At 44.6% G+C, this 14287-nt stretch overlaps 1 protein-coding gene across 1 annotated transcript in view; it reads left to right on the forward strand.

The window, feature by feature from the left end:
- Positions 1–14287, forward strand: part of LOC135877942 (E3 ubiquitin-protein ligase rnf213-alpha-like) — a 156507-nt gene that overhangs the window by 99121 nt on the left and 43099 nt on the right. The window contains exons 43-47 of the mRNA XM_065403464.1: positions 2925–3058; positions 4367–4524; positions 5150–5353; positions 9085–9278; positions 11454–11574. Of these exons, the coding sequence (XP_065259536.1) occupies positions 2925–3058; positions 4367–4524; positions 5150–5353; positions 9085–9278; positions 11454–11574 (811 nt within the window). The remainder of the gene's footprint in view (positions 1–2924; positions 3059–4366; positions 4525–5149; positions 5354–9084; positions 9279–11453; positions 11575–14287) is intronic.

Raw genomic sequence — 14287 nt, forward strand, 5'->3', positions numbered from 1 at the left:
TCTTGCCCTGAAGCAAGAGAGAACAATTTTTTCTCCATCTTTTTTTATGGCAGCCATTCTAGTAAGTGTTTGAAGACTGCTATCATGTCCCCCCCAATCTTCTCTTTTCCAAATTACGCATACCCAGTTCCTTCAGCCTTTGCTCATATGGGCTTGCATTCCATCCCTTTGATCATCATTGTCACTCCCCTCTGGATCCTTTCCAGTTTCTCCACATCCTGTCTATACAACGGGGACCAAAATTGGACACAGTACTCCAGCTGAGATGTAACCAGTGCTGAGTCGAGCGGTACTATCACCTCCCATGACTTACATACTATGCCTCTGTTAATGAAACCCAAAATTGCATTTGCTTTTTTTGCAACAGCATTGCATTGTTGATTCTCATGAACAGCAGGGGAGAGGCCGGGGGCTAGCCTCCCGGGCCAGGAGCTCAGGGGCCGGGCAGGAGGGCCGTACTTTGCCCACCTCTGCTCTAGATATCTAATTACCTGATTTTTTTCAGGTATATTCAGACAGCTTGATGTTGAAGTGGGTGCAATTGGTGATGCAAATTATTGTGCCTGTAAATTTTTTTACACATGTGTTTAATGGCACCTGCTTATATGAAAGGCTATTTTTGGAAACGTAGGCTTAAATGTAAATGATCAGTCCCAGTGAACATGGGCAGGGACTCCTGTGTTAGACTGTTATTGAAGAACTAGTAGCTGAAAGTCGGTGCTGTCTCCCGGATCTGATACTTGGGCCAAGTAATCCATCAGCTGCACAGCCAATGAAACTGTTGCATGCAAATTAGCTGTAAAGTAAGGGTGATGATTCGTTGAGTTACCTCTGATATCACAATGGTCTAAGATGCTTGGCATGGCATAGATACATGCTTTACTGTAGCTGTAACCTGCATGGGTGTAATTTGTAAAGTTAGATTGGCTGAGAACTTAAAAATTGGATGGTAACAGATGGCAAATCCCCTTGATGATTGAATCTAGTAATATGCTGATAAAAAAAAGAGCCCTCAGCCATGCTTGTAACTGTTTCCATTGCTTCACACTGACTCAACAGGCATTCTGTACTCCAGGGTGACACACAGAGTGACATTCCTGGAGTCTTATTGTAAAGATAATGCTACTCTACCTGTCAAAGTACTTATATGCGTAGTATGACGGTATTGTAAGTAGGGTGACCATATTTCCCTGTGCTGAATACAGGTAAAATTACTCGTATTCAAGCAAGTTCAATGGCAATGAGTCAGAACTATGCAGGTGCTAAGCCCCTGCCTCACCAGCCACCGCAGCTCGCAGCAAGTGCTGGCCGGAAATGGGACAGGGGACAGGGCCCTGCTGGCTGAGAGCCCACATGCAGAGGGGGCTGCACTGATGGACCAGCAGGGGGCATGGCTGGCCCCACATGCTGCATCTTTGCCCCGCCACCAGCCCTGCACACTCATCCCCATCATCAGCCAGTGGATCCCCTACTTTCCGCTGGTGGGCAGGCAGCTGGCGAGCAGGGATCCAGCCATCAATAGGACCTGCCAGTACTGATGTGGGGGGAGGGAGAAGACAGAAAATATGGAACAATTTGCCTGCTTTTAAGAAAAAGTCAGGACACCTGCAGGAGGGCTTAAATACAGGACTGTCCCTTTAAAAATGGGATGTCTGGTCATCCGAATTGTAAGATTTTCAAAAGTACCTGAGTTGTGACTATTATGTTCCTGGCATACACAGAGAGGCGTTAGACACTACTTTATTTCTTAGAAATCAGAGTGATAACATACAATACCCCCAAAGACAGAGATAGACAAAGCAGGCTGCTCCCTAAAACAGAGATACAAAACTCTAGGCCACCTTTCTCTAGGCTGCCTGTCTGTAGACTGACTGCTGCTAAGCCCAGATCACACACTTCCCTACAGAGCCCCCTAACCTGCAAGAAGGATCAGGAAAAAAAAATTTAAGTGACAGCCCACAATTTGATCAGCGTTTTCAATACACCAGAATGAGTGCAAGTCCTATTGATTTCCATCAGAGTTCCTCACAACACCCTGGGAGGAAAGAAAGGATCATAATCCCACATTACAGATGGAGAAACTGAGGCATGAGTAGGTGACTTGTCTAAAGTCACACACTGGCAGAGCTGGGAACAAGAGCCCAGATCTCCTCAGTCCCAGTCCAAGCCCTCAACCACTAGACTCATTTACCTCCCATAAATTGTCACTGTAAGGAATCGTTTTGTGGGCATGTTCAGGGAAGGGTGGAGGAAGTAATCCAGGGCCTGGAAAAAAAATACATGGGAAAGACTTAACACACTAGGTTTGTCACCTGAGAGAAGAGACATGACAAAAGTGTATAAAGTAGTGACTGATGTAGAGAAGGGATCATCTTGTTCTCTGTCATAATGCAGGAACAAGGGTGTAGGCTGCTAGTTTGTTCCCTACCTCAGGAAGGTCTTACTCTATGCCCGATCTCTTTCAGGCCCTTACCTCTGGACACAAACAAAAACTCACAAACTAACATAAAACAAAGTTATTCCCCAGCCCATCACAGGCTGTAGTAGCCCAGAGGGCCTTTCACTCTGCATCTGCCTACTGCAGGAGCCAGCCTCCACCCTGCAGCTCTTCCCCAACTGAGCACTCTCAGCCCCTGAGAGAGAACACTTAACCCCTTCCTAGTCGGGTCTGATAGACGAATAGGCTGGCTGGCCCCAGGCCTATGGCCCCTAAAGGGGCAGACCACCCTTTTACAAAGGGGACAATTGATGAAATTGAAAGGCAGCAAATTCAAAACCAGTCGAAGGAAATGTTTTTTTCCCCACACAACACATAATTATCCTCTGGAACCTACTGCCACATTAAGTCATTGAGGCTGAGAACTTAGCAAGATTATATGGATATTTATATATATATATATATTTGTTTGTTTTAAACACTCAAGGGCCCCTGATGCTAAGATTTCTGTGTTATCAATGAGCGAAGACCCCAGCAGGTCCACACAGTGCTGCTTTCCATTCAGTTGGGTTCTGAAAGCTCGCCTGGATGAGATATGGGAGACAGTCCATCGGGTGAAAGGTAACTTCACACTTTCTGCGTCTATTGAAATTAACTGCAGTGGAAGAAAATACGGGACCCAGTTCTCCTCTTGCTTTTGCCAGAGTAAATCCAGAACAGGTTTATAGAAGAGCTGTATGGGGAGGAGATGTCTCGTAATAGAGAGCTCTGTGATCGAGCAGAGAGAAGCAGAATGAGATCCACTGGGTGGGAGCTGAAGGGAGACAAATTCACACAGGAAATAAGTAGTACATTTTTAACAGGGAGGGACCTGTTAAACCCAGCTCACCTAGGTATGAGGTGGAATCCACATCACTTGGGAGTTTTGGTTGTGCTTAACTAAATTTGGTTCAAAAATTTTAGTCAAAACAGTTTGGTGTCAGAAAATGCCATTTTGAGAAAACTGAAACTTTTCATGATATTTTGTTGATTTAGATGAAATTCTGTTAGAAAACAAATTGGGAAGAAATGTTCAGAAAATGTCGAAACATCTTGTTTCAACATTTTCACGATAAAAGTTTCAATTTTTTTGTTTCTAAAGGACATTGTTTTGAAGTTTATTTTATACATACAAAATTAAATAAAAAATGGTCAAATCAAAATAAACCATTTCAAATTTATCAAAATTAATAATTTTGATTGACCCAAACAAAAAAATCGTAACTTAATTTTGTGAAAATTTTCAGAATTTGTCTCTTTGTCATGATTTGTGACCAAAAAAATGCAAAATGTCAAAATTTGTCATGGGACAAAAATCAAGTTTTCTGACCAGCTCTACTTTTAATTCAGCCAAATGCAAGGATCAAAGAATGTAGGTCACTCTTACCAGATGGCGGACGGTATCCTGGAAATCAGTGACTTGGGAAAGAAATCTGTAGATAGATTTGGGGAGCTAGGTACTCTCAGACTGGGTCTCACACTTGCAGATCAGTAGGGTCTGTGCTTAATCTTCTGCTGTTTAGAGGAGTCTTGCTGGTGGGGGCGGAAAGAGTTCCTCATTGAAGATTGCCCTGTAGGACCGTGTGAGCCTTTTTGTCCTTTGCAAACCCAGTCCTTCATTCCTTGAAAAGGTAGTCAATTGCTCCACTCCCCACCCAGCTAGAATAACCTAGAACCTCCCCACCCAACTAGAATGACCTAGAACATCACATCATAATTCTAACAAGTAGCCATTTATATTGGAGGAAAAAAAGGATTCCCATTGCCCCCCCCATGCTTATACTCTTGCCTCCCCATTCACTTGTATATTAATAATTAATAAATAATATTTATAATGATCTGCTATAATTGAATAAGCCCCCCTCCTTTGTTCATTCTGTGACATCCTAGGTTATCCAAAGGACCCTACTGTGGACTCTGCTGAGATGTTTCAAAGCTCTATCTTGAATATGCCAGTGCCAGATGGCAATAGTCCAGAAATGGTTCAGCGTTATGCCAGTGATTTTGTGAGGATGGCTTTTCCAGGGCAAGATGCTCAGGTTTATGAGGTAAATGGGTTTCTGCAGAAAAGCACTTTTAAACATCATCAGTCTGAATGGTTGGGGTGAGATTACCAACGGTATAGTAGACCTATTAGACTTAATGCAGAAAAAATAAAAAGCTTACAGCCAGATCTCCAACCGGTGTAAATCGGTCCTCACTCCATTGGAGTCAATGGGCCAGATCCCCAGCTGGTGTCAATCAGCCATAAGAACATTGGAGTCAATGGGCCAGATCCCCAGCTAATGCAGAAAGTGTCTGATTTCCTTAAAAAAACTTCAATTTTGTGTAGATTTTTTTTATATTAAGTTTTTTGGGAAACATTTTTGGTTTTGATTTTTAACAGTCAAAATTTTCTGCCAAAAATAAAACCACTTCCTGTCCAACTGTTCTGTATTTTGATAAACATACTTTACTGAAACCCTGTATTTGCTCTTAAATTACTGCTAGGTGCTCTCAAACTTTATCTGCATTTTAACATTGTTTTTTTGACTTGGGTTAGAATTAGTGATGATGAAAATTTCATACATCTTTCATTAAACATGGCAGCAACAGAGAACTTAATTCTATGGGTCAATCGCTGTTCCTGTGGTTGACGATGAGTAGAAATAATACCTTTTATTTTATCACCAGATTTTGTCTAATGTTCTCATAACTGGTGCGAAGCGGCTCTGCACCTCTTTGGCGCAGGACGAGGTGGGGTTTTCCCTGATTTGGCTGCACATTGAATATTTCTACCTACAAGAGAATTATCAGCTGTTCATCAATTTAGTGAAGAATGAGGAGACTCTGGCCAATGAGCTGCAGAAAGTTTATAAAGAAGACACAACTAAAATGGTGAGTGAGGTTACCTGAACAGTGGTTCATTGTTGCTCTTTTCAACCTGTAATTGTAAATGGGAATCATCATCGAGAGGGTGTTTTTCTTCTGGATCCCACAGGGACTGGGTTTTGGCCCTACGCTATTTAAAATGTTTATTGATGGTCTGGAAGAAAACATAAAATCATCACTGATAAAGTTTGCAGCTAACGCAAAGATTGGGGGAGTGGTAAATAATGAAGGGAACAGTCACTGATATAGAGCGATCTAGATCGCTTGGTAAGCTCAGTACCAGAAAACAATATGTGTTTTAATATGGCTAAATGTATATGTATGGGAACAAAGATTGTCGGCCACACTTATGGGATGGGAGCAGTGACTCTGAAAAAGACTGGGGGTCATGGCGGTTAATCAGCTGATCTTGAGCTCCCAGTGCGACACTGTGGCCAAAAGGGCTAATGCGATCCTGGGATGCATAAATAGGGAAAACTCGAGTAGGAGTGGGGAGGTTGCATTACCTTTATATTTGGCACTGGGGTGGCTGCTGCTGGAGTAGTGTCCAGTTCTGGCGCCCACAAGTCCAGAGGGATGTTGATAAATTGGAGAGAGTTCAGAGAAGACCCATGAGAATGATTAACGGATTAGAAAACCTGCCTTATGGTGACAGACTCACAGAGCTCAATCTACTTAGCTTAATAAAAGGAAAGCTAAGGGGTGAGTTGATCATAGTCTATAAGTACCAATGTGGGGAACAAATATTTGATAAAAGCCTCTTCAGTCTAGGAAACAAAGGAATAACAAGGTCCTGTGGCTGGTAGGGAAATAAGGTGCATATTTTTAACAGTGAGGGGAATTAACCATTGGAACCATTTACTAAGGGTTGTGGTGGATTCTCCATCACTGGGAATTTTTAAATCAAGATTGGACGTTTTTCTAAAACATCTGCTCTGGTTCAAACAGGAACGAATTCAGCAAGCTCCTATGGCCTGTGTTTTGCAGGAGGTCAGACTAGGTGATCACAGTGGTTCCTCCTGGCCTTAGAATCTCTGATTCTAGGAATCCTCCATGTATTTCCCTGCTTCCAATGACAGAATCTGTAGAACCACAGGGTTAGAAGGCACCACAAGGGTCATCTAGTCTAGCCCCCTGCCAAGATGCAGGATTTGTTGTGTCTAAATCATCCAAGACAGATGGCTCCAGCCTCCTTTTGAGAGCCTCCAGTGAAGGAGCTTCCACCACCTCCCTAGGCAGTTTGTTCCATTGTCTTGCTGTTCTTACAGTTAGGAAGATTTTCCTGAGATTTAATCCTAAACTGCCATGCTGTAGTTTGAACCCACTGCCTCTCGTTCTGCCTCTTGTTCTGTGACAAGAGAGAACAATTTTTCTCTATATTTTTATAGCAGCCTTTCAAGTGTTTGAAGACCACAATCATGTTCCCTCTTAATCTTCTCTTTTCCAAACTAAACATACTCAGTTCCTTCAGCCTTTGTTCATATGGCTTGCATTCCATCCCATTGATCATCTTTGTCACTCGCCTCTGGATCCTTTCCAGTTTCTCTACATCCTATACACAGAACTCCAGCTGAGGCCTAACCAGCACCGAGAAGAGCAGTACTATCACCTCCCATGACTTGCATTATATGCCTCTGTTAATGCAACCCAAAATTGAATTTGCTTTTTTTGCAACACCATTGCATTGTTGACTCATGTTGAGGTTGTAATCTATTGTCACTGTGTCTCAGTGGGTCACAACTGAGAATACCAAATTCAGGACAAACTGCTGAGAAATGGGGCAGACTCACCCCAAACCGGTGGTTATTCTTCCATAAGATATACCATACCTCTAACAAAAGTAAACTTCTGTCTCATCATACTGGCTAACAAGAAGTCAGAAATGCAGTCTCCTTAGGTATACCAGTCCTTGTTTCATCACCCAGACACTAGAGGTAATGATGAGTGGTTATTTAAAAAGGTTCTTCTGATCCCAAAGGACCAGTCACATACCCAGGTCAATGTATTACTCAGATCTTACCCAATAATCACGCTGTTGCCAATCCTTTAGTATGTAATATCTAAAGATTTATTTATAAGAGAAAAGAAAGAGGAGGAAGTTAAAATGATCAAAGGAATCAAATACATACACACCTTGCAAAGTTCTTGTATCCGGTTTAAAGCAGTGATGGAATAAACTGCTGGCTTGTTAAATCTCTGGTGACTTCCAAAAGATTGGAAGGTCCATTGGTTAGACTGCTCCTTTTAATGTAAGTCCATAGTCCAGAGATCAGGGCAGGAAAGAGGATAATGGAGGTGTTTCCAGGGCCTTCTGTAGCTTCTGCCATGTGGAGGGAAATTCATTGTCCCAAGGAAAGCTCCCAGCACAGTTTGTGGAAAAGTACAGGCACAAGATGGAGTTTAGGGTCTCATTGCTAGTCACATGCCCGTGCATGCTTCGATGAGTCACAGCAGGAGCCATTATTCATATTCTGGCTAAAACGTCCCCAGGAAAGCCCATCAGGTGGGTATAAGCTTCTTCTAGACCTATTGTTTTACTAAATGGGCCAGCAACTTGAATAACCCATTCACAATGTGCTGGCTAGACTGGTTGTAAACTACCTGGTGGGTGTCACCCCAGGAGCAAACAGATTTGAAATATTGGTACATAATCAATATTCATAATGACAGATACAACAATGACACATGCATACAAATAGGATAATTGTATTCAGCAAATCATAACTTTTCCATTCACACCTTACATGATATACTTTGTGTAATATTTGTAGCAATTATATAACAATGGTAGCAACATGATATACATGGTTATATTTTAATGGTATAACATCACATCCACCACAACTCCCAGATCCTTCTCAGCAGTGCTGCTGCCAAGCCACATGTGCTTTGTATCATGATGTCCTTGGCACTAGGAGATGGTCACTACAATTTTAAGCCATCTGGTTTTGTTTGATCCAAGTGCCGTCTACACTGGACCAGAAGCGGTGTTATCCAAACCAGTTTTAACCATTCTTTAAAAATGGCTTATAGCTGCCATGGCCCTGTCCACATTAACAAGCCAAACCAGATTAAATCCAAGGCAGCCTGAACCAATTTAATACCATGGTGGTTAAGGGCTGACTCCAACTCCCGTTGATGTCAGTGGGAAGATGGATTGATTTCATGGGGAGTTAGATCAGGCTTAAAACTTGACTAGGTGACAAGATCCTCGACTCAGGGCACTTAGGTCTTGAAGAGGATGGGGAATGATGTTCTGTGGCACTATTACAGTCTGCACTGCTTGGAAACAAACATGGGATTTCTCTCCCTCCTTTCCTTGTTCCTTTGCCTTGGCAGCTGGATGTGTAACACGTTGGCGCAGTAGTTGTGACTGTATCTCGACTCCTGCTCATGTCTTGCCATTAATGGAGATATCCGTTTAGCTCAGGTGGTGGGGGTCTTTGCTGCTGATGCTGAACCACCAGAGCTCAGTCCCTGCTGATGAGCAAATCTTGCCTGCGAGTGCATGTCTGTGCATGTATCTATGTGTGTGTGTGGGTGTGTATCTATGTGTGTGTGTGTATATGTGTGTGCAGTCACCGGTCCTTCCTTCGTAACCTGCTCCAGTTCTGTTGCTTCAACTCTTCAGCAAGTGATACTCCTGCCCTGTTGTTTTCTCTCCGCTTTGCCCCTCACCCTGGAACACAATGGCTAGCTCAGAAACTCAAGGGAATTGTTTTTAAATGTCATTTTAGTTTGTAGCTCTTGATGCCGTGAGCATCATCCTGAAGCAGCTGCAGCCCACAGAGAAGGTGCTTCTGCCATTCAACGCCTGCCTAAGCTGGCTGAAAAGGATCAAGTCCATTAAGCACACTGTGGAGCTGATCACATCCGACGACTACCAGATGAGACTTTACGATAACAAAGAGGAATTATTGAACAGCGTATTGTAAGTGTTACCCATCCCCCCAAAAAACCGTCAGTGTATTTTAAAGAATATAAACATTTTTAAAACATGTAACAGTCAAAACTTTTCTGTGAAAACTTTTTTTTTCCCCAGACAGAAAGATGGGATTTCCTTTAAACAAATTTTTTTGCAGACAGTGTCAGATTTCCTCAGAATTTTCCAAATTTATGTAGAAAAACTTGAAAACAAACAAAATTTTCCAGCGAGTTTTCAGCTGGAAAATATGTTTTGATTTTTTGCCTTTTTTTTTAACCAAAAACTTCAGTTACTGAAAAATATGTGGGGTTTGTTTTCTCAATGAAAAGTCATAATTTTCCAAGGGGAAAATAAAACCCCTACATGTTCCAATCAACTCTCTGTTAGATGGTGACTCAGTGTTTGCTGTGATCCCATTAGTGGCTGGTCTACATAGCAAATAAAAGCCTGTGACAGACAAAAAAAGCCCATGGCTGAATTTAGGCTGGAAATGAGAAGAAGGTTTCTAACCATCAGAGGCAGGGAGGGTCTGGAAGAACCTCCAATAGGAGTGGGAGGGGAGGGCTCATACCCTAACTGGTTTGAAGATGAAGCTTGATACGTTTATGAACAGGATTATCTGATGGGGTTGCCAGTGATAGCAGGGACTGGACTCCACGGCCCAAGTCGTCCCTTCCAGTCCTACATTCCTATTAAACCCCAGATATTAGTCCTGCCATGGCCCTTTCTTCAGAGCTTGTTCTAGCCACAAAGATCGAGCAAATCCACTTAGAAACCTTGGGCCATATTCCCACCGAGAGTTTCCAAGCTTTACGCAGACAGCAGAGGACAGGACAAAGGTTTTTTCCCCTTTAATTTCCCCGTTGTATCAGCTTCCCTTTCATTCTGTAAACTGCTCTGAGCAGCGGGTATGGGGTGTCCCTGACTGCAAGCCATCACACCTAGCCTGAGGAGATTGTGAGCTGAAGGAGCTGTTTACATGTTCAGTTCCTATATCCATAAGAACATAAGAACAGCCATACTGGGTCAGACCAAAGGTCCATCAAGCCCAGTGTCCTGTCCTCTGACAGTGGCCAATGGCAGGTGCCCCAAAGGGAATGAACAGACAGGTAATCATGTAGTGATCCATCCCCTGTCACCCAATCCCAGCTTCTGGCAAACAGAGGCTAGGGACACCATTCCTGCCCATCCTAGCTAATAGCCATTGATGGACCTATCTTCCATGAAGCTATCTAGCTCCCTTTTGAACCCCGTTATAGTACTGGCCTTCACAACATCCCCTGGCAAGGAGTTCCAGAGGTTGACAGTGAGTTGCATGAAAAAATACTTTCTTGTGTTTGTTTTAAACCTGCTACCTATTGATTTCCTTTGGTGGCCCCTTGTTCTTGTATTATGAGAAGGAGTAAATAACACTTCCTTATTTACTTTCTCTATACCACTCATGATTTTATAGACCTCTATCATATCCCCCCTTAGTTGTCTCTTTTCCAATCTGAAAAGTCCCGGTCTTATTAATCTCTCCTCATATGGAAGCCGTTCCATACCCCTAATCATTTTTGTTGCGCTTTTCTGAATCTTTTCCAATTCCAATATATCATTTTTGAGATGGGGCGACCACAACTGCATGCAGTATTCAAGGTGTGGGCATACCATGGATTTATATAGAGGCAATATGATATTTTCTGTCTTATTATCTATCCCTTTCTTGATGATTCCCAACATTCTGTTCGCTTTTTTGACTGCCGCTGCACATTGAGTGGATGATTTCAGAGAACTATCCACAATGACTCCAAGATCTCTTTCTTGGGTGGTAACAGCTAATTTAGACCCAATCATTGTATATGTATAGTTAGGATTATGTTTTCCAATGTGCATTACTTTGCATTTATCAACATTAAATTTAATCTGCCATTTTGTTGCCCAGTCACCCAGTTTTGTGAGATCCTTTTGCAGCTCTTTGCAGTCTGCCTGGGACTTAATTATCTTGAGTAGTTTTGTAACATCTGCAAATTTTGCCACCTCACTGTTTACCCCTTTTTCCAGTTCGTTTATGAATATGTTAAATAGGACTGGGCCCAGTATCCAGGTGGTTGGTTTTGTCCAAAGATGTGGGGAAGAATTATTTTTCCCAGCAGACAAGGCGCAGCTTCTCGCAGTGAGGCAGTTCTGTCTCTTTTTCAGACACCAATGGAATTGCACGAACATCGTCTACCTGCTCATCGATCACCTGCTACACGATGAAACCAATGTGGATGAGAAGCTGCTAAAGCTCGTTGTGAAGCAGTTTGTCTTCCTCTGGAATGTAGGTGTTTAAAATAGCGCCCCACTGCCCCCTTTGCAGAGTTGGGAAGGAGGACCGCTGGAAGACATTTTTCATCCAAAACTTGTTTTGGAGAAAAATGCAGATTTGACAATACCAAAATGCTTCCTGAATTCGTGCTGGTTTTGCCAAATTGTTTTGTTAGGCTCTGATAGAGGCCTCCCTACGGGATGGGGGAGCAGGCAGATACCAGACACAGTGTTGGTATATAATACTCTAAATATTCCAGTCCATCCGTTGCATCATCAGCTCTTCATTTGTTTATAAGCCTTGTACCCATAACTCCAGGAAAACGGTTCCTGGCAAGCGGCCATAATCCAAGACATTCCATTTCCTCTTATGTGTAGCCCAGTGGGCTAGCGTACCTGTTTTGGACGTGGCAAAGTTGTTTTTGCACAGACAATCCTTGACCACTCATAACCTTAAATCCTTGCTTCAGTTGCCAACACGCAACTCACGTACTCATGTCAAGCACACAGCATTTATACTAGGCCCAAACGGCTTATAGCATTTTACAACATATACTATTATATATCCCAACAGTTTCCGTCAGAAAAAAGCTACAAAGAAAAAAAAATTAGGGGAAAAAATCAAAACATTTCCATTTTTTGGTTCAAAATGACTTTTCCATTTCAAAATTTCCTTTAATTTTACTTTTTCATACAATTTTTAAAAATTAAAAATGGTTGGAATCAAAACAAAATGTTTCGGCTTTTTCCAAAATGTTTTGTTCGATTCTAAACAAATTTGACATGAAGCTAGTTTTTCCCCCCATTTTTTTTGGAATTGTCAGTGAACCGAAAAATCCATTATTAACCCAGCTCTAGAGAGGATTCCTGTCCTCAGAGGATTCAACCACCCCCATCCTTCACCCACATGAGACATGGGATCCCCATAGGGTGACCAGACGTCCCGATTTTATCGGGATTGTCCCGATATTTGCTTCTTTGTCCTGCGTCCCGACCAATGTTTGGTCGGGACACTGGACAAACAAGAAATTTTGCCCTCCCGGAGGGACTCTCACCCCCCCACCCCACCCCGGCTCCAACCCCTCCTTCCCCCATTGGCTCCCTCCCCAAATCCCCGCCCTGGCCCCGCCTCTTCCCCCACCATGCGGCATTCCTCCTCCCTCCCAGGCTTGCGCCACCATGCAGCTGCAAGCCTGGAGGGAGGGAGTGGTGGCGGCGCCTGGATCCTGGAGCTGGTGAGTCAGCTCCGGCACCCAGGCACCGAGCGGGCGGGAAAAGGGGGGCTGGCAAGGGAGGGAGACGGGGGGGCTCAGCTCTGAGCTCCCCGCCGCGCCAGAGGGCTCCTGCCTGGCCCCCGGGCCGCTGCACACGGGGGCCCGGGGCCGGGAGCGCAGCCTAGAGGCTGCTCTAGGCCTGCAGCCCGCGGGGCAGCGCGGTGGGTCCGGGTGGGGGCAGCGCGGAGCGGGCAGGAGCCGGGTGGGTGGCGCGGGGGCGGGGGCCGAATCCCCGCTGCTGCCGGGGAGCCCCGCGCCTCTCCCGCTCGGCTGTGCTCCAGCGGTTCCTTCCCGGCGGGAGGGAGACTAGGCGTGGGGGATGCACGCCGCATGTGCCCGGGGCAGCGGGAGGTGCGTCCCGCCGGGAAGGAGCCGCAGCCACGAGTGGGAGGGAGAGGCGCGGGGCTCCCCGGCAGCAGTGGGGATTCGGCCCGCGCCGCCCACCCGGCCCCTGCCCACTCCGCGCTGCCCCCGCCCGGACCCACCGCGCACCGTATGTGCCTGGGGCGGGCCGGGGGGCGGGAGGCTCTGCGGGGAGGGCAGCGCACGCGGCTGGGGCCTGCTAATGCCCCTGGCCCCTTTGAAACTCCTTTTTTTTTTTTGCTCCGGCCTTTTTTTTCTTTTGCCCGCCCCCCCCTTCCTCCCCGCGTCCCGATATTTATATCTCTGATCTGGTCACCCTAGGTCCCCACAAGAGATCAGGAGGTAGCCTGCAGGTGACCCAAGCTGCACTGACCCTGTACAGCTCCCCTACATACCGTCTCCTGCCCCTGTTACACAGTGATACTGCACCCGGGCCCCCTGCAATCCTTACCCCAGAATTAGAGCCTTACACAGGACAGAAAATCTGTTTGGCAAAGGATAAGGAGATTTGGAAATTTGGCTTCATTCCAAATTGGAACAAAAACTGAAAATTCCAAAATTTCCACAAAGAAAAATTGGGGGGAAACAATTAGTTTTGGGTTATATAAATGTTTTGATTCTTAATATTTTGGTATTAGATTATACAAAATATGTGGGTATTGTAGTGTAAAATACAATTTCCATGTTTCAGGGTTTTTGTTTTTTCGACAAAAAACAAGTTTTTGCAGGAACACAGACAACATCCATTAAAGATTTTGTTAGTCAATAACCCAGTTTTCTGTCAACAACATGTTTTGACCAGCCTTTCTCAGCTGGTGAGCCCAGCGATGGATATGTGTGCGTAACATCAGCCACCCAAGTTTTCAAAGTTTGGCCCCAGGTCTTTCTGAAAACCTCTGTAACCTTAATTCACCCCCCCTGTGCTTCTGCATTATGATACAGTCTTTAATTACATGCCAGGTGTTCTGTCAGACTCCAGCCTCATTCAGTGCACAGGATGAACAGTGAATGAGGGAGAATGTTTAAGGGTGCGGGCTGGGACTCAGGAGACTTGGGATCTAATCTGGGCTCTGCCCCAGACTTCCTATG

This window comes from Emys orbicularis, chromosome 4, assembly GCF_028017835.1.
Source record: "Emys orbicularis isolate rEmyOrb1 chromosome 4, rEmyOrb1.hap1, whole genome shotgun sequence".
Taxonomy (NCBI): domain Eukaryota; kingdom Metazoa; phylum Chordata; order Testudines; family Emydidae; genus Emys; species Emys orbicularis.